At 41.0% G+C, this 20085-nt stretch overlaps 1 protein-coding gene across 2 annotated transcripts in view; it reads left to right on the top strand.

The window, feature by feature from the left end:
• The window catches only part of LOC135219111 (F-box/WD repeat-containing protein 2-like), a 103622-nt gene that overhangs the window by 81374 nt on the left and 2163 nt on the right, over window positions 1–20085 (top strand). For both annotated transcript variants that reach the window (XM_064255554.1, XM_064255555.1), the window contains exon 5: window positions 10488–11379. In XM_064255554.1, coding sequence (XP_064111624.1) covers window positions 10488–11379 — 892 coding nt within the window. The remainder of the gene's footprint in view (window positions 1–10487; window positions 11380–20085) is intronic.

The raw sequence follows: 20085 nt of genomic DNA, 5'->3' as shown, positions 1-20085 counted from the left end.
AACCCCCATATGAGCAATTGTGACAGTCCATAGTTAGAAGCTTGATCCTGAAAGCAATCTTCCTGTTGGCTCTAGCCTCGACCAAAAGGGTGGGGAAGCTACATGGTTTGTCATATGTGGTGAAGCATTCTAGAGGTTGGAAGTCTATGGTCTTCCAATTTATTCCAGAATTTGCTTCCTTTTCAATACCTTCTCTGGGAGAATTTGTGGATGATGACCCTGAAGAAATGCTTCTATGTCCTGTCATATTACTACGAGCTTACTTAAAAAGAACTCGGCATCTCATACCAGGATGCCCAAAGGCTTTTTGTGAGTACAGGACGGAACAAGAAGGAAGTGTCCCGGAATACAATATCATTTTGGTTGAGAGAAACGATCAGGAATGCATTTGTGACAGAAGCTGGAGTGCCAAATAATCTTGAGAGAACTAGGGCTCATGACATCAGGGGCTTGAGTGCTTCTTTGACATTCAAGAAAAAATATGTCTGTGGAGAAGATTTTGAAAGTGGGTGTTTGGTGACGCCAAACAACTTTCACTTCCTTTTATTTAAAAGATGTTGCCCATAGATCCTTGGGCACTTTATCCTTGGGTCTGGTGGTGGCTGCTCAATGAGGGGTATAGTTCATCCAGTACCCCTGGCAGGTCAGTTAGTGTCTAGTCTAAGATGAATGTATAACAGCAGAATGAATGAGATGACCTGTCTTGCTTCTTTCCTACATTTTCTATCTACTTCTTTACCTACAGGGAGTAAGAAGGAGAGTACCATCATAAGCTGGAACGGACTAGATACAGGTGAGTGAGACAGCCATACTGTAAAGATAATCAAGAGCATGGGATGCTTTTCAGTAGCAGCACACCCCTCTCGGTAACAGGGAGAGAGTGGGGTGATAATAGATCCACATACAGGGAGTTGAGTTTCTAATGAGAACAGGTAGCTCTCCATCTTCTGTAATGCAATAAGCTATGGTATTGTATAAAACACCCAGAGGGAAACCAATAGATTCTCATATATCTTTGGTTCTGAGGTTGTAGTCCATTGTCTTAGAATATGTTTATTCGGAAATGGATGAAGGTGGCAAATTTCCAGTCAGTTAAAGAGACTTAAATCCCACCAATTAGTAAGTCTATCCTAATGTTAAGACCGATGGTTTGTTTCATATATGAACAAATTACAAATTTTTAATCGATTTGTATTTTTCATAACTAACAAACCTGAGGTCTTAACATATAAAGGTCCACCTCAAACCACCCCTCTACCAGTCTAAATTAAGTTGGAAGAGTAACTGATAGGTCACGGGATGCCCAGGGCATTATGGGAACTACAATGCCCTGTGACTGGGTACAGATCCCAATAGTCCCTGGATCACACAAGTTTTTTTTATTAATTCTACCGGTTTTCCAGCTGGCGCTAGTATATATCTTAATGTTAAGACCTCAGGTTTGTTAGCTATGAAAAATACAAAATGATAAAAATTTTTGTCATTTTTGTAAGTTGTGCCTAACAAATATATGAGATAAGTTGCAACAGGTTTATAGTATTTACAAAAACCCAGTTATGCTCTATAGTAGGATATACTTGGTTAATAGTTCCAAAACTTTCCAGTAAATTCTGTGTATTTTATATTGTCACAAAATTTTCTTATTGCTTATCATGATGATCAAGATTGTAGTTTATTGGACCAAAATTAATTTGCTCCTAAGGAACTACGAACCATCGCCTTGTATACAAGAGTATCCTTCAGCTCAAGCTGGAGACAGTCATTAGATTTGGTAACAAGGTTTTTATATAGGGTGAATTTGGGAATACCCTTCATTAACCTACCAACATCACCAAGCACTTGTTCTGTGGATGTCATCATGTTAGGACGTCTTGCTGTGTTCCTCTGACTGCTAAGTTGAACTTGTGCTTTTGCAATGGAACTTACCCAGTAATTAAGATAGCTATAAGTTCCACTTATCACGGCAGCTTGACTTAAAAATTTGTGGGTAACGCTTCAATTGGTGTAGGTGACAGTTCTGCCCACTAATGGGAGAATAAGAATGACTGTACAGTACGCAGAAAGGTCAGTTTGTTCCTGCCGTGGTTGGGTAAACACTGATGAGTAGCTAGTTCATTATCTTCCGGTTATTCAACTGGATTTCAGTGGTGTGAAATGCATTTTTATCAACCTTCAGGGGAATCTCAGGATGATATTTTTTTCTTGCTTTTGTAACTGAGTCGATTCATTAACTAATCTGTTGTTTACTCTTATGAACCGACAAAAGTAGTAGTTTAGCCCTAACGTATTCTCGTATGTTATGCTATTCCTTAGGCCAAACTTTGCATAATGTTTTTTTAGTTATTGGGTCTCATTAATTGTAACCTTCGTTAAATAGTTTTGCCTTTATTATAAATTTTGGAATGGTATGTTTTCCGAGTATACTACAGTGTTTCCTACATATTCGCGGGGGATGCGTACCAGACCCCCCTCCCCTAATAGCTAAAATCCGCAAATAGTTGAAACCCGTATAAAAATGCTTAAAACTGCCTGTTTTGTTAGATAAAACTTAAGAAAAACCCACTAAAAATGTTTGTACCTGGTTTTTTTTAATAGTTTTATTACAAAAAGTGCATTTTATGATGAAAGTTATAAAAAAAAACAGGAATTTGTAGATATTTCTCAGAAAAATACTGCAAATAGGCATATTTTCTGCAAATAATGGGGTACTATATGTTCCAGAGAGAAATCTGTGAATACTATGCTAGTCCGCGAATTGGGAATGACCGCATACTGGGGGTTCACTGTATAAATACTTGCAAACTGTCTTTGGCCTCAAGGTAATTTTTTAATATTTTGTCATTCTTTTAGGCTAACAGATAAGCAACTTTTCTTGTGAGTTGCTGGAATGAATTTGTCTTGAAAAGTAATCTCATTTCTTATGGTAGGACAAGCTTTTGCATCAGTGTTGTTTACAGGGCGTAGGTGATTCACTAGACGTATGTTATAAACAGTCACCTTAAAAGTAATTTGTGAATGTTTGTCTTTTACGGGCCTCTTTTGGGCCGACAGTATAATGTTGTCCTAAAAAGGAATTCTTATATCTTGTACCTTTCCTCTAGGCCAAAATATTTTACATTGACGATGTTTACAGAGCATAGGCAAATTACTAGTTTTGTCCTGAAAACAGAATTTGTATCTTTTGTCATTCCTTTAGGCCAATATTATTACGTCGATTATATTTACAGATCGTAGGTTACTCGTAAATTCTTCGATCATTATATTTTCTTAAATGTAATTCTGGAAGTTTTCGTCATTCCTTTGGGCCAGAATTTTGCATATCACGTTTGTTTACCAAACGTAGTCTGGCTAACCGTTGGTAAATAATAGTACTTTAAACCTCATACTCAGGACGTAGGATATTTGCAAATTTGTTGATCATTACTTGCTTTAAAGTGTTTATTAAATATTTCATCATTCCTTTGGGCCAAAGAATTGCTTGTCTTGCTGTTTACTGAACCTACTATTGCTGTCGATAAATAATATTACTTTAACCCTTGCACTTTCCTTTGTAGAGAATTAAAGTGTAACGGCAGAAAGTAGCAGGAGAGACCAGGGCTTATATAAGACATTGCTATCATAGACTGAGAATCAGTCTCTGCTATCGTCTACCGAGAATTGGTTCCAGTAAATGGTTCAGCAGTACATGTTGTTGTTAGTACTCACTTTGGCAGTACAAATTAGGAATTTTCTGAGATAATTTTCTCATGTAAACATTATGAATGCTCCTCTCTTCTAGCTTACAGGAACGCTCACTACTGCTTGACACCAACTCGTGCTACAGCTACAATGCTCGATGGCACCAGCTCACACTCATTTATATTTTTACTGTATTTTCTCATTTTTTATTTTTACAACCCAAAGGATAAATGCAATAGTTTGCGTAGAGTATGTACATACACACACATTCATTCACTGGTGTCGGTGAACTGCCTACAGCTTGTTTTGTTTCATGTAGATACATATATGATTTTCTTGTGTAGTTACACATGTTTTTCTCACGTAGTTACACACTTTTTTCTTATTTATATTCTATGCTATTCACATTTATATTTTTACTTTTTTTTTCTTCCCCAACTCAAAAGATAAATGTAATTGTGTGTGTAGGGTACTTATGGACTCACGTAGAGCCAACAAACAGTAGTAGCAGGTTGGTTTGGTGATCCAGGAAATTTTAGATGACACTAGCTGTAATTACAGCTGGGTCAGTGATGGAACTAAATTATCGATTGCTGGATTAGTGATGGTTGTTTTATGTTTTCAGCTGAAATTTTAAACATCACTCTAGCACTCGTGAGTGGTGAAAATATTTGCACCTTATTTGTTAATTGCCCTCTCCGTTTGGCTTCGGCTTGTGTAGGAGATGAGGTTTGGATGTAGCATAACAGTTGCTTCATTAGTTTGAAGTTTTGCACTATGTTGACAGATATTTACATGTTTATATTAACTGAATTTGAGGTAGGAGTTTGATGAATATCATTTTAGCTCTCCAGTTCATGGAATAGTTTTCATGATTTACCAGTTCCTGTCCTGATTTCCTGACTTACTACTGGATAAAGAACAATTTTCTCTTGTTTACTTTTATTGCTTCATACAAGATGCCAGCCTTTTGCTGCAGTTGTTCTTTTTTTTCTTTTTTTAACTATTTACATACAGTACCTCTCAAACTCCAACTTAGGTAATTTAGGAAAGCCTTGACAGTGAAACTTTTTATCATAGCTTGAGTTGTGTACTTTTTACACAGACATACATCTATTTTTATTGGTTATTTGGTTATTATTGTTGCTTAGTAGACTAAATGTGTGTGTGTGTGTGGATAGGGTAGGCTAGCATGGACATTTTCCTCCATTTTTGCCACCTTTGTGTTTGGTCACAGTGGAATACAGTATAGTTGTCATATACAAAGGACTGACTACGTATAGCAGTATGATAGCATGTGATTGTGTAGCTGAGAAACCTACATCTCATAAAGAAATTGCATGAGAAACTAATCAAAAGTTTTAGGTTGTTCTGGCCACAAGGTAACAACATTTCGATCAGTGATCTATCTTGCTTTGGTGATTCGTGTAGATGGACGTAGCATAATGTACAGACCATAATCAACGTGTGGAAATTAAGCGGTATTTAATTGAGCTACCAGAATGTGTTGAAAGTTGCTAGGAAGCAAGTGTAATTTATAGAGATCTTTTGATCCATAGTTTTTATTTAGAGATCCTTTGATCCATAGGTTTTTATATAGAGATCCTTTGATCCATAGTTTTTAATAGAGTAAAGCCTTTTCCCTTTTACCTCTATTATTTTGTGTTTCCTCATGTGCAAAGTTTTATTCTTCATTTTCAACTTGTCAAAATTTTACTTATCCTTTTAGAAGTCTCTGAATGCAATAAATCATGTGAAACATCAGTTTTTTCCATCTCATTTATGCATTTAAAATGACAAATTTTCTAAGACAGTTTGTATTTTTCATAGCTACAAACCCGAGGTCTTAACAATAGGATAATTTCTAGCGCCTAGCTGGATCCAGTTAAAAAGCAGATGAAAGCAAGGAATCTTGTGATATCTGGCAATGCATGCGTAGCTCGGGTGAAGAGTGGTCAAGGACCACGCCGCTACGCTAGTCTTTCCCAACTCAGGATGACTTAACAAACAGAGGGGCGGCTAGAGACGGACAGTATAACGTTAACACCTCAGGTTTGTAGCTATGAAAAATACAAGTTGTCTTAGAAAATTTGTCATTTGTTCATACGCAAACAAACCTTTGGTCTTAACAATAGGATAGACTCATACTTGGAGGGAGGTACAAGACATCCTAGACTGGCTGGGGGCCTACCCACCAGTCCAGCTCCCAGAAGAAATGATTTCTGGAGAGGGACTGAAGCCCGTTGAGAAGCAAGATAAATTGATATGTAACCACTCAGAACCTGAGTTATGTACAATGATATATGGGAGAACCATTGCACAGGGAACCAAAGAGAAACTTTGACTGTCCAATAAAAAACCAAGACACCTGGGTTTGTATTACTCCCAACCCCTCCTTGCCAAGGAGTGGAGCATATGCTACCAAATAGCAGGTAAGATATTTGTATATTACATGACCACACTATCAGTACGACTACCTTACTCACTTGTATCAGACTAATCCAGCGAATTACGTGTCTATTCCTTAAACCGCCTGAAGGAAGAAGGAAAGGTACAAGAGAAAGGAGACCAGCCAACTCACTCATTCTCTCATCCACACAATCATCTTAGGTAAGATACAAAGGTGCCCTGTTGGGAAGCCACCACAGGACCCAGGGAAAACGTGTCCACAGATCTGTGGGCAACATCCTTAAGATAAAAGGAGGTGAACGTAGACTGCCATAACCAAGTACCAGCACTCAGCACTCTATGTACAGCCAAGTTCTTTTTGAAAGCCAGAGAGGGACCAGTACACCTAACATCATGTGCTCTATCCTGCACAGACATGGTGGTGGAATCATCAAGAGTCAAGTATGCCTGTCTGATGGCTTCCCGTATCCAAAAAGAGATAGTATTCTTAGACACTTGTTTCTTTGTACAGCCTGTGCTAACAAAAAGTTTGCGGCATCCTGGTCTAAGGTGCCGAGTCCTTTTAATGCAGGGCCTGGACAGGGCACAACAAAAGCTCTTGAGCATCACCACCCACAAAGTCAGTCAGTGATGGAATGGAAAACAAAGTGAACCTGTCATCATGCACAGTGGGATTTTAGGTCTTGGCAATGAATTCTGGGACAAATTCGAAGGACATTGACCCCCAACCCTTGGAAAATGACAAGGCCAGAAGGAAAACTGTCTTGAGCGTCAGGTTCCTGTCAGGTGAGCGACGCAAGGGCTCATATGGATTCTAAGTAAAGCTCTTAAGAACCAAGGAAACATCCCATGTCGGAGGTTTGAGCTCTCTAGGAGAACTCGACCGCTCAAACCCCTTAACTAGCAGGGAAAGTTCCCAGGAAGAGGAGATGTCGATACCCTTAAGGAGTAACACCAAACTCAGGGCCGCCCTGTAACCTCTAATGGCAGAAACGGACAAACGTTTCTTGTCTCTGAAGAAGGTTAAAAAGTCTGCTATTCGCTGAATAGAGGTTGTGAGTGGAGAAAAACCTCGTTTACGACACCAATTACAGTAGATCGCCCATTTGCCTTGGTAAACCGTGGAGGTCGACTTTCTAAGACTGCTGGACATATGCCTAGCGGTTCTCTGAGAAAACCTCTTGCTCGGAGATACTTGATAGCCTCCAACTGTGAAGAGACAGGGATTCTACTGACTGGTGGAACCTTTTCGCATGGGGCTGACACAGGCGATATCGCCAAGGGGGAATCTCCTTCAGAACCTCTTGACAACAACGACAGCAGATCTGGGAACCATTCTGCCTGAGGCCACAGAGGGGCTACCGAAGTCATCCTGAGACCCTGTGAACTTATTAGCCTGTTCAGAACCTGACGGATCAAACAAAACGGAGGGAAGGCATACACCTCCAGGTTGTCCCAGGATGTTGGAATGCGTCCTCTGCCAATGCTAAAGGATCTGGAACTACTGAACAGAACATCTCCAGCTTCCTGTTGAAGCAAGTCGCAGAAAGGTCCAGCATGGGTCTCCCACAAATCTGGAAAAGCTTGTCTGCCACCACTTGATAAAGGGACCACTCTGTGCCTAGGCTGTGATCCTGGCGACTGAGTTTGTCTGCGACCATTTTCCGTTTGCCTGGGATATACCTGGCTGAGAGCTCTACCGAATTGCTGACCACCCACTGGTGAAACTTGACAGTCAAGGCGTGAAGTTGACATGAAACCAGGCCTCCTTGTTTGTTCACATAGGCTACCACCATGGTGTTGTCCAACATGAGAACGACAGAATGACCTTCTACCTTCCCCTGAAACTCCTTCAGACCCAGGAAGGCTGCCTTTAACTCCAAGACATTGATATGTTGCTGATTACTCTTGATCCATTAGGTGTTTCATGCTCTATGCTCTTTGTGCTAGATGACAAATAGACCGAGTTCATGGCCAGTTGAAAGTTGCTTGGATAAGTCTTATCTGGTGCATTGCAAATCCCGAATAACATAGGAAATGGAATTGCTTTCCCAAAATATATCCAAATATTTGGATGAAATTGCTCAGAAATCATTCTTCACAAACTCTGTCATCCATACTTGGGGTTTCATGGGTAGTGGATGTGTAGTATGAGGAGGATATTTACAATTTGTACTGTTTTAGGGCTTTTCAAATTGTGAATGAGGAAAGGTTGAAACTCAAGCTCAGCCTCCAATCATACTGTCAGCTTATCCTCAAAGGGCTTGACATCTTGGCTTGTTTGTTTATGTGCACTCATTGTGGCATACTCACCATCAAAAACCCTTCTCAGTTTTGGATATCTGTGCAAGGAGATATCCTCTCTTCCACAACTGAAATACTTTTTTTGGTTTAGAGGCAGTTTGCTCAGCACATACATTGTGGAGGCTACAATGTCTCTTAAAACTGTAAAATCAACCTTGAATGTCCTAAAGTATAGTTGATTTTGTGAGCACCATTTTAGGTTGTCTGTCATTGCAAATTGAGAAATGATAAATTATCATATACCAATATACCAAAACAAATTCATATGTAATAAAAAGAAACTTCACTTTCCACTTTATTAGTAAGTGTTACTGGTGTTTTGGATCCCAATATTCCTTTTACAAACCAGAACACACACAATAATACAAAATTCATTTGAAGATTTACAACACATCAAGTCATCCAGAATTCTAAGGAAGTGGCATTGCATGATACTAGAAGAGTTTAAATTACTGCAGAGTAACCTCATTATATGTACTAATAGCACAATGATGGCTGATCCCATGCTAAGCATTGTACAGGGAACTTGTTTGCTTAAGTCATGTAAGTACTATTATTAGATACAGCAGTTTCATGTCTCTCATAGCACCACATTCTGGTGCTTCATAAGTGAATTACACACAAGTATGTACAATCATTAGAGATCATTATTGTGATTCTCAGATAACATCAGAAATAGTTTATATGTACTGATTTTTTATTTGAAGAGTGCCATATATGGAAAAAAATATGTATACTTACACCCAGTGATCGAATTGGGAGGATTGACTTAAGTCCGTACGCTCAGTTCAGGGTTTTGAAAATACTTCTAGCCTGTACTTACATGGTCAGGAGGCTAAGTAACATGCATTTCTAAAACAGGTTCTCCATCTAGTATCAACTGTTTTAGTGTATCTACCTCAGGAATAGCTTATGTTTTATTGTATACTTATGGTTTACTGCATGGTTGCTGAGCTTGAAACTGCTCAACTTTATTCTCACTGCCTTAAAAATAGCTGATATAGGCAGTCCCCAGTTATCAGCAGACTCGGTTAATGGTGATCTGGTTTTATGGCACGAAACTAGCGCCATAAAATCAGTGACTTATAGCACCATAATGGGCAGAGTTTCGGTTATCAACGCCATAAGGCGCCGATAATAGAGTTATGGCGCCATAACATACCCAATAAAGGTGCCATTAACTGGTTATCAGTGCCATTAACCAAAACTCGCCGCCGTAAGCACCATAAATGGCCGAGTTTCGGTTGATGGAGGTTTTTACTCATCAGCACCCTGCCGAGCCGATAACCGGAGATTGCCTTAGCTTCGGTTGATGGGCAGTTTGGTTGACCTTCCTGTTTCCGATTGTCAATTTTCAGTTTGAGTCTGTGTGTCATTTAGTAATATTTTGCTGCAGCATCTGAAGGAATATTCTCACTTACCAGTAGTGGGATTTTCACTATCACAATACATATGCATAATATGGCAGCAATACAGGTAGGCAAACACAGCAAATGAACATAAAGTGCTTTTATGCTAACCATGTTAGTGACAAGCAGTAGGTAGACTGATGGATGTGCTTGAGCAGGTTTTAGTTTTAAAATATGTACGTAATCATAATTAGCCTGTTATAAAATCATAATATATTACTATAAAAGATATAAAGTATTAAGTTTCAGGGAAACAAAGTACTGTTATTTTAGATATAAAAACTTTAGAAGTTTAAATTTTTTTTACTATGTTGCATAAAGACAGCTGAAAGAAAATATTGGAGATCCAAACCCTTAAAGTATTCCCTCATAGATATGAAAATTAATTATGTACAGGTCACATTTCTAAATATACACTATAAAGTATATTTTTCTTAACTTACAGTAGTGCTAAGCAGCCTGGCTTGTATGGGTTGAAGAATCATAAATCACTGCAGTTCTAGATAAAGTAATACAGAATGTTATGGTCACAAAAATAAACTTCAGCACCCAAGGAATTAACTGCTGTATAAATATTCCAATTATTTGTAAATCTTATTTATTTAATTGAATTGTGGTGAACTGAAGTTGAAGTTGAGGTCATTTACACACTAAATCAGCCTTTTAAGACATGTATACTCTTTCCAGTTTCTGAAGAAGACTACGTAAACATCTGGCAGCTTGAACTTAACATTCCAGTTTTGGCCTTCCCAGTGCAACGAGCAGTATCTTGCATCAAATTTAAGCCTAAGAGTTTCCTTGTATGTGGACACTTTGTAGGAATCTTGACATCATGGGATTTAAGTGTTATGACGGACCATTCGTGTATTGTTTATGATTCTCTTAATGACACACCTGGAGAAAACACACTTCTTAAGTGCAAGTTTAAGATGCATGCAGGCCCAGTTTTTAGTTGTGACTTTTCAAAGGAGTTAGATTTAGTAGTGAGTGGTGGTGCAGATGAGTGTATAAAACTGTGGTGTTTGTCTTCAGGATTAATTGTAAAGTCCTTACCTAATCAAGACCACTGGGTACTTCGAGTAATTCTCTTACCCGACTTGACGTATGAGTTAGAACATGTGATAATATGTATGACAAGAGATAATGTTAATAAAATATGCTGGCCTTCTAATTGTGCTAATGAACTTAACAATGATAAAAGTGCAACTGATGACAAGGAAAATATAGTGAGAGCAAACCAGATGGGTGACTTGAATAAAATTATATTTCAATCTCGCATTCAACGAAATGAGGGAAACAATAATTTCTTTACTCCTGGATTACAACAAAGTACAAAATTTGTTGGCTTGATTAAGCAAGACATTGATGAAAAACATGCAAATCTATGCATATATGACATACAGACATTTCAGATTATACATAATATTACTCTGAAATTTAAAGTGAAAAAGTTATTAGCACTTGGAAATAGATTTGCTCTTCTTCTTACCATTGGAAATGTTCTTTACTCTTCAACCTTGGTTGCAGTTGATATAGTGACAGGTGAAACTGTGGGGACACATCCTGTTCCCCATTCCAAGTAAGTCCAGTAAAGTTTTTGTAGCATGAGTATTGTATTTGTAGCATGTTTAAGACAAATAGTCGTCTTAGTCTGTTTTTGGAACTTTTTATATTAGAATATTTACCATAGGTACCTAAGAGTGCTTGAATGTGAAACAGTAATATAGTATATATTTTTCACCAAGTATTTGCAATACTGTATTGCTGCAAGAATTGCCCATAAAGTTTCACGATAGCTGTGTTGTGGTTGGATTCTTTGTCTGGTAAACAAGAGCTGTAATTAATTTGTCCTGATTATATTGGTAGAACATTTTTGGGACTGTAGATTATTGAGACTTAACTGAATAACAGTTTTTAAGTACATGAAACCTATTTCATTACAGTACCGTGCAGTGGGGGAAATACTGTTTCATCACAAACCCATTACATACTTAACAAAGCATATTTGTGCATTGTGTGGAAAATATTGACATTTCATTTCTTTTACAGAAGAAAAGTAAAATGATCCATTGATTTGGGTAGGTTTGCTCATGCATCCAAGGTTCCTTAGATTTTTGGTAATAAAATGAAACATTCTTAGCGTTTCTGCCAAAGGATCAACTGGTCTTATATTTCCAGACTATATTTAACAATGATTTTCTTGTGTTTTACTATTATTCCTTTGAATTCTTATAATATTTTATCATGCTGGTAATAACATGAATTACATTTAAAGCTTTCCCATGCAACACCTGCTTAGCTTTGTAAGTTATGCTGCCAGTTTTTTTTACTGGACAAGAGGTGGTTTCAGAAGTTCCATAGAGTATTGTTTACTGTAGTGTGGTGAGCTTTTGGGTAAGCTTCCATTTTAGAAAGGGGTGCATTTTGCAGAAAAATATCGTGGATTGAGTAAGTGTAAATTATGATAAATCAGTTAGTTGAGGATATCTAGAAAGTTCAGGTATAGATTATACTGTGGGGTCTGTGTTATAACAGATTTTGCCAGACCAGTCCCCCAAAGTATGTGGTTAGTGCAGGGCTACTTTTTTCTTTCTATTGCCATTCATGAGCCTGTCAGTTTTTTTACTTATCATTTGTTTTTATACATTCAACTTCCCTGACAGATATATACTTAGCTATAGACTCCGTCGTCCCCGACAGAAATTCAAATTTTGCGGCACACGCTACCGGTAGGTCAGGTGATCTACCGCCCTGCCCTGGGTGGCAGGACTAGGAACCATTCCCGTTTTCTAATCAGAATTCTTCTGTCGCCCGGACCGTCAACATTGTTGTTGGTTCCTCTCGATGGATCTCACCGGCAATTGATCTTCTTGACCGACTTTTGGTGATGTATCTGGATTGTTGGATTGGCATACACTTTTGTGGACTGTTTTGTGGACTTGATTTGGATTTTTCTTAAAAAAATGTCTGACGCTGGAATGGTTGTGAGACGTTGTGTGAATGTAGGCTGTAAGGTGAGGTTGCCGAAAGCTTCGGTAGACCCTCACACCGTATGCAAGGGTTGCAGGGAGTATGAATGTTCTTTCACTAATACTTGCAAGGAATGTGAAAATTTGAGTGAGAGTGAGTGGAAGAATCTAACTAATTATTTGAAAAAGTTAGAAAGAGAAAGAGTGAGGAAAGCTTCTTCTAGAAGTTTAAGTAGTTCTAGATCGAATGAACTAATTCCTAGTTTGGGATCTTCCCCAATGGTAAGAATTGCTACTTCTCCTTCCTTTTCAGCCTCTTCACCTATTGCAGATCCTGTAGATTCAGCGAAAGAACTTGCGGATCTAAAAGCAGCCTTCAAGATAATGGAAAACAAAATGGCTGCCCTGCAAGGTAAGGCTAGTGATGTTACAGTGGACAGTGATGTGAGTGTCCCCAGTGTAGTGGAGGGGGCATCTGGTCGGCTCCACAACGCTCCTAGGTCTAGACCTCTTCCAACCTCACATGCCCAGAGGAGAAGGAATGTCAAAAACCGAAAGGAGGTTGTGGAGAATCCCCACTGATCAGGTGTCCCTTCGGCAGTTTCTATGACACCCCAGACTGCCAGGGATCGCTATTGTAAAAGCGTCCTGCGTGATTGTTTTTCATCGTCGGGATCTTCGTCTCCTAGACGTGATTGGAGGGATTCGGATCGCTCGCGACCACTGAAGAGGAGTTGGAAGGCTCCGACTATTGACTCGAGCCCGGAACACTTCCCTGAGGAGTCTCCTTCGGAGGTTAAGAGGGCAAAAAGAGCCATTTTGTCACCTATCGTTAGAAGGAGTCAGGAGGTGGAGCCCATGGACTCCTCCCCTCCTCCTTCTCCTCCTCCCGAAGAGGATAAAGAAGAGGTTACTAAAAGGTTTCTGGTTTCCATGCAGGAACAGATATCGTCTTTGGTAGGAGTGCTTTCAAAGGAGCCTCCTCGAAGGAAAGACACTTCCCTTCCTATCAAAAGGTCCTCCAGACGTGTGGAGGTACCTGCCGCCAGGATCGATGCTCCTACTCGAGGTGAGGCTCCTAGCAAGAACGAGGAGTCAACCTTACGTAAGGAGTTGTCTAAACGCAAGACTCTTATCAGTTGCGAGGAGCCGATCAGGCGTCTGGCACCAGCCAGGAGTGAAGAGTCACCCAGGAGGCAGGAGCCAAGAGCCAGGAGCGAAGAGTCTCCTAGCAGGCAGGAGCCAAGAACAAGGAGTGAGGAGTCACCCAGGCAGGAGGCGAGGAGCCAGGAGGCAAGAGCCAGGAGTCAAGAGGCAGGAGTCAGGAGTCAGGAGGCAGGAGTCAGGAGTCAGGAGTCAGGAGGCAGGAGTCAGGAGGCAGGAGTCAGGAGTCAGGAGTCAGGAGTCAGGAGGCAGGAGTCAGGAGCCAGGAGGCAGGAGGCAGGAGTCAGGAGTCAGGAGTCAAGAGCCAGGAGGCAGGAGTTGGAGTTCTTCCATGAGGCAAGATCCGAATAGACTCGTATCTGGAATCGATGACTCTTCTCCAAACAGAAGCTCCTCTCCTTCAGATCGTAGGAGGTCTTGGAAAGACTCTTCCTCCAAGCGAGAGCTTTCTCCTTCTTCGGATCGGGGTTTGGATGAGTTGTCTGATGACGAGCTTCCTACAAATGAGGGACTCTCAAACTACAAAACTTTAGCCTCCTTGTTACTGCAAGAGTTTGGAGACTCTCTTAGTCCAGCCGCGCTCCTCCTTCCTCGTTCTCTCTTTTCGAGTACGACTACTGTGAAATCCTCGGCCTTCCTGAAATGAACCTGCGATTTCAATGAAAAAGGCCCTCCAATCTTTGGATTCTTGGATAAGCACTATGAAAGAGTTGGGGAAAACAGTATTCTGCATGCCTCCTTCCAAACTCCATGGAAAGAGAGGTATTTGGTACGGGACAGGAGAGACTATGGGTCTTTCTCTTCCTGCATCGGCAGACGCAGACTTTGCGAATCTAGTGGATGCCTCCAGACGACACTCTTTAGTCTCGGTCAGATCTACGTGGAGCATTTCAGAATTGAACCACTTTCTGAAGGGACTTTTCATCACTTTAGAAGTGTTCAATTTTCTGGATTGGTCTCTCGGAGTTCTGGCTAATAAGTCTAAGGACCCGGAATTTCTTAAAAACCCAGAAATTCTCCATAGCGTCCTGTCTTGCATGGACAAGGCAGTACAAGACGGCTCGGGAGAAGTTGCTTCCCTATTTGGTGCTGGTCTTCTAAAGAAGAGATCAGTTTATGGATCCCTTTTATCCAAAGCTGTTTCTCCGAGTCAGAGGACAGCATTATTGTTCGCCCCTCTGTCAGATCATCTGTTTCCTTCTCAGTTAGTGAAAGATATATCTCGCTCGCTAATGAGAAAGGCGACACAAGACCTCCTTGTCCAAACATCTAAGAAGAGTCGTCCTGTAGTGTCGACGAATAAAAAGGACTCTCGTCCTCCTTAGCAGCCCTTTCGTGGAGGTGCAACGGCTCGTCCCCCTTCCAGGAAGAAGAGCTCTGACAAGAGAGGAAGGTCTTCCTTCAGACCATTCAAGAAAGGAAAGTGACTTGATGATCCTCCAAGCACCAGTAGGCGCCAGACTCCTGAACTTTGCAGGAGCCTGGGCAAAAAGGGGAGCCGACCCTTGGTCAGTTTCAGTCCTAAAGAAAGGATACGTAATCCCCTTCGAGGACAGTCCTCCCCTAACCTCTACTCCTCGGGAACTGTCAGCGAGGTACAGAGACCCTGTAATGAGAAATACTCTCCTTCAAATGGTAGAGCAAATGTAGGAAAAGGAGGCCTTCGAACTTGTGCAGGATCCACACTCCCCGGGATTTTACAATCGCCTATTTCTAGTACCAAAGGCATCGGGGGGGTGGAGACCAGTACTGGACGTAAGCGCTCTGAACCGCTTTGTTCAGAAAAAGAAGTTCCGTATGGAAACGTCCGCCTCAGTAATGTCAGCACTTCGTCCAGGAGATTGGATGGTCTCTCTGGACTTGCAAGATGCATATTTCCACGTTCCCATTCACCACTTGTCAAAGAAATATCTTCGATTTATGATAGGAGGCAAGATTTTTCAGTTCAGGGCTCTGTGTTTCGGCCTGTCTACAGCTCCACAGGTCTTCACCAACCTGATGGCGAATGTAGCGAGATGGCTTCACCTAGAGGGAATAAACATCTCCCTCTACTTAGACGAATGGCTGATCAGGGCCAAGTCGGAGATTCAGTGCTTGGAGGACCTATTGATAACAAGAAAGATGATAGAATCGCTGGGATTACTCGTAAACCTCGAGAAGTCGCAACTGATCCCCAGCCAGAACTTGGTCTATCTGGGGATTCAGATGGATTCTCAGGGTTTTCGGGTATTTCCTTCGCGAGAGAGAATCACTCGAGGTTTGTCAAGAATCTCGAGCTTGTTAGAGAGAGAGAGCAGTTCAGCGAGGGATTATCTGAGCCTTTTAGGGACTGTCCTCGCTAGAAAAGTTCTTCTCTCTGGGGAGGCTTCACCTTCGCCCTCTTCAGTTTTTCCTGAAAGAGGTGTGGAGTTGGAAGACGGGACAACTCTCAGACACTTTCCCGATTCCACAAGAGATAAAAAATCACTTGAAGTGGTGGATCCTTCCTCTTCAGAAGAACGAAGGCGTGTCACTTGCCCTGCAGAACCCAAGCCAAGTGTTATTTTCCGACGCTTCGGAGTCGGGATGGGGAGCGACGCTAGGAGCAAGGGAGGTGTCAGGCACCTGGACAAAGGAACAGGTGTCCTGGCACATCAGTTGCAAAGAACTAGTGGCCATACACCTAGCCTTAAGATTCTTCGAGGAGATAGTCAGAGGCGGGGTGATTCAGATAAACTCGGACAACACCACGGCTCTGGCTTACGTACGCAAGCAAGGAGGGACGCATTCATTCTCCCTCTATCAGTTAACAAAAGACCTGTTAACCTGGACAGAGGAAAGAGGCATAACTCTCCTCACAAGATTTGTACAAGGGATAAAAAATGTGAGAGCGGACAGACTAAGCAGGAGGAATCAGGTCCTTCCCACAGAGTGGACTCTACACGCAGAAGTGTGCCGAAGTCTGTGGTCCCTGTGGGGGAGGCCTCACATAGACCTGTTTGCCACGTTCCTCTCCAAAAGAGTAGAGATCTTTTGCTCTCTAGTGGAAGATCCAAGAGCCTTTGCAATAGACGCGTTTCTCCTGGATTGGTCGGGCCTAGACGCCTACGCCTTTCCCCCGTTCAAGATCCTGGGGGAAGTACTCAGGAAATTCGTAGCTTCAAAGGGCACGAAGTTGACCCTAATAGCCCCATTTTGGCCAGCCCAAGAATGGTTCACGGAGGTACTGGAGTGGATAGTGGACTTCCCCAGATCTCTACCAAGCAGAGCAGATCTACTCAGACAACCCCACTTTGAGAGGTTTCATCACAACCTCCCCGGTCTCGCTCTGACTGCCTTTTGACTATCGAAAGACTTGTCAGAGCGAGGGGTTTTTCTAGCAAGGCTGCAGGCGCTATCGCTCGAGCCCGCAGATCTTCAACGAGAAGAGTATACCAATCGAAGTGGGAAGTCTTTAGGAGGTGGTGTAAGAGTAAGAAGCTGTCCTCCTCCAGTACCTCTATAGTTAACATTGCCGATTTCCTCCTTTTTCTTAGAGAGGAATCGCACCTTTCCGTGTCAACAATCAAGGGATACAGAAGCATGCTGTCTTCAGTATTCAGGAATCGAGGGCTAGAGATTGCAGAGAACAAGGATCTACATGATTTGATTCGGTCCTTTGAAACTTCAAAATCAGCATCTCCTAGAACACCTAGTTGGAATCTGGACGTGGTCCTGAAATTCCTTACCTCAGATAAATTCGAGCCTCTACATCTGGCTTCCTTCCGCGATGTCACTAGGAAATGCTTATTCCTGTTGTCTCTCGCGACGGCCAAGAGGACGAGCGAATTGCACGCTCTGGACTCCACAGTGGGATTCAAAGGAGATGCGGCTATCTGTTCATTCCAGACATTGTTTCTGGCGAAAATCGAGAACCCATCTAAACCTTGGCCCAGAAGCTTTGAGGTAAAAGGCCTATCTAACCTCGTAGGCAGAGAGACAGAGAGGTCTCTCTGTCCAGTTAGAGCTCTTAAATTTTATTTAGAGAGAAAGAATCAGATGGGAGGATGTCAACAAGGTCTTTGGTGTGCTGTGAAGAACCCCAAAAGACTTATGTCTAAAAATGCCTTGGCCTTCTTTGTGAGAAGCGTGATTACTGATGCACACAAGAACTGCTCGGATGAATCCTTCAGTCTTCTAAAGGTTAAGACTCATGAAGTGAGGGCAGTAGCAACGTCCCTGGCGTTTCAAAAGAATATGTCTCTCAGGAATATCATTGAGACTACATATTGGAGGTGCAATTCAGTGTTTGCGTCTCATTACCTGAAGGATGTGAAAGTGACCTATGAGAAGTGCTTCTCTCTAGGTCCATTTGTATCAGCAGATACAGTTCTGGGTCTTGGAGCAAAGACTGATCCTTAAAAATATTTTTATCTTTAATGTACATAAACCCTCTTGTCAGATATGTGCTTGGTTTTCTATTAGCAATCGGACTGATGTTGCACGGGCGGCTGGTGTCATTGCTGATAGGGGATCAAGGGTACAAAATTATTTTTTTTTTAATATTTTGTTATAAATGAATGTGTATTTATGTTTCGAGTTTTTGGTTGTTTGTAAGGAGTTCGGGGATAACTCCTTGCAATCTTAGAACTAACATGGAGGTTAGGATCAGGTGATCGGGATCGGTGTTATGCTCCTTGAACAAGGTGTATTGTCATGTTAGTGGAATAGCACCCAATAACAAAGGCCTTTAGGCTCTGCCGAGTAAGTGGATAAGACCCCATTGGCAGACCCACAAGAACTCTTAGCCATAGATCAATATCTCGCTGAGACTCTTGAGGCGAAGCAGACTCCTAGGCAGTAGCCGCGAAGTCTTCAGCCTAATAAGGTAGGAACCAAGGTTTATTAATACCTACAACATATGTTGTTTACCTGTCTATTTCAGTAGTTAGCTGTCTCTTACCCACCACCAGTGGGTGCTAATCAGCTAAGTATATATCTGGCAGGGAAGTTGAATGTATAAAAATGATATTGTCATGATACAATAAAGTTTTATACATACTTACCTGACAGATATATACGATTAATGGCCCACCCAGCCTCCCCGCAGAAGACAGGTGGAAGAGAAGAATTCTGATTAGAAAACGGGAATGGTTCCTAGTCCTGCCACCCAGGGCAGGGCGGTAGATCACCTGACCTACCGGTAGCGTGTGCCGCGAAATTTGAATTTCTGTCGGGGACGACGGAGTCTATAGCTAAGTATATATCTGTCAGGTAAGTATGTATAAAACTTTATTGTATCATGACAATATCATTTTGTAGTGATTTTGTGATGATGTTATTAGTATTATTAATATTTAAAGTTTAAATTTTGTGCCAATTTTGCAAAGCTTACACCTAGCTTAGTGTTTTATACTTTAGCAACTTTTTTTTTCTCCTATTGGATGTTGTTAATGTTTTCATTTATTTATAACTGTTTGTGATTACTATTGTGCTGGGTTGATGATCTCAGTAGCTTATTTTTTCCCCATTCATTTCTGTGTGCATGTACATTGATCTATCAGTGTCAGATACACTCTGTTAACATGAATGACATTTTCAAATGAAAGTGTACTATATCTCCACATTGAGATATAATGTACACTAGTTCTGTTGAGCTGTTTCACTCATTACCTCTATACTATTAGAAGATCTTCTTCAAGGTAGCTTTTCTTTTATGTATAATTGTCGTAATACTTTGAAGCTTTTCTTTTATGTATGATTGTTTTAATACTGTGGATTCTTAATATCTACTGAAGGGAAGTATTTTGAATGCAGGGTGTAACTAATTTACTCATTCTTATTTTACATTTGTAGCTTTTGCTTACAATGCTGATGGCATTTTTTGCATGACATAGATGTTTATTGATGTGTTTCCAGGTTTATACTTTTGTCATTTTTAGGTTTGGCTGCTTTTAATGTTATCAGTGTGCCTGACAAGTCCTGCTATATATATTTGTCAAGACAGTAAATACTGGATAGATGTTTAGCCAAGAATTTTTTGTTTACCAGGTTTGATTTGTTTTCTTTGTCACGGTAAGCCTTGATCTATGGATTTTTCCTGGCATGGTGAATTGCATTGCTGCTGATTATAGGTTGATTTTCCTTGGTGTTTTCTTTAGCTTCCTGTTCTCCTGTAGTCCCAACTCAGCAGC

The sequence above is a fragment of the Macrobrachium nipponense genome, chromosome 1 (genome assembly GCF_015104395.2).
Source record: "Macrobrachium nipponense isolate FS-2020 chromosome 1, ASM1510439v2, whole genome shotgun sequence".
Lineage (NCBI taxonomy): Eukaryota > Metazoa > Arthropoda > Malacostraca > Decapoda > Palaemonidae > Macrobrachium > Macrobrachium nipponense.
Note: the sequence above shows the minus strand (reverse complement) of the source record. Positions and strands in the feature narration are given on the sequence as shown.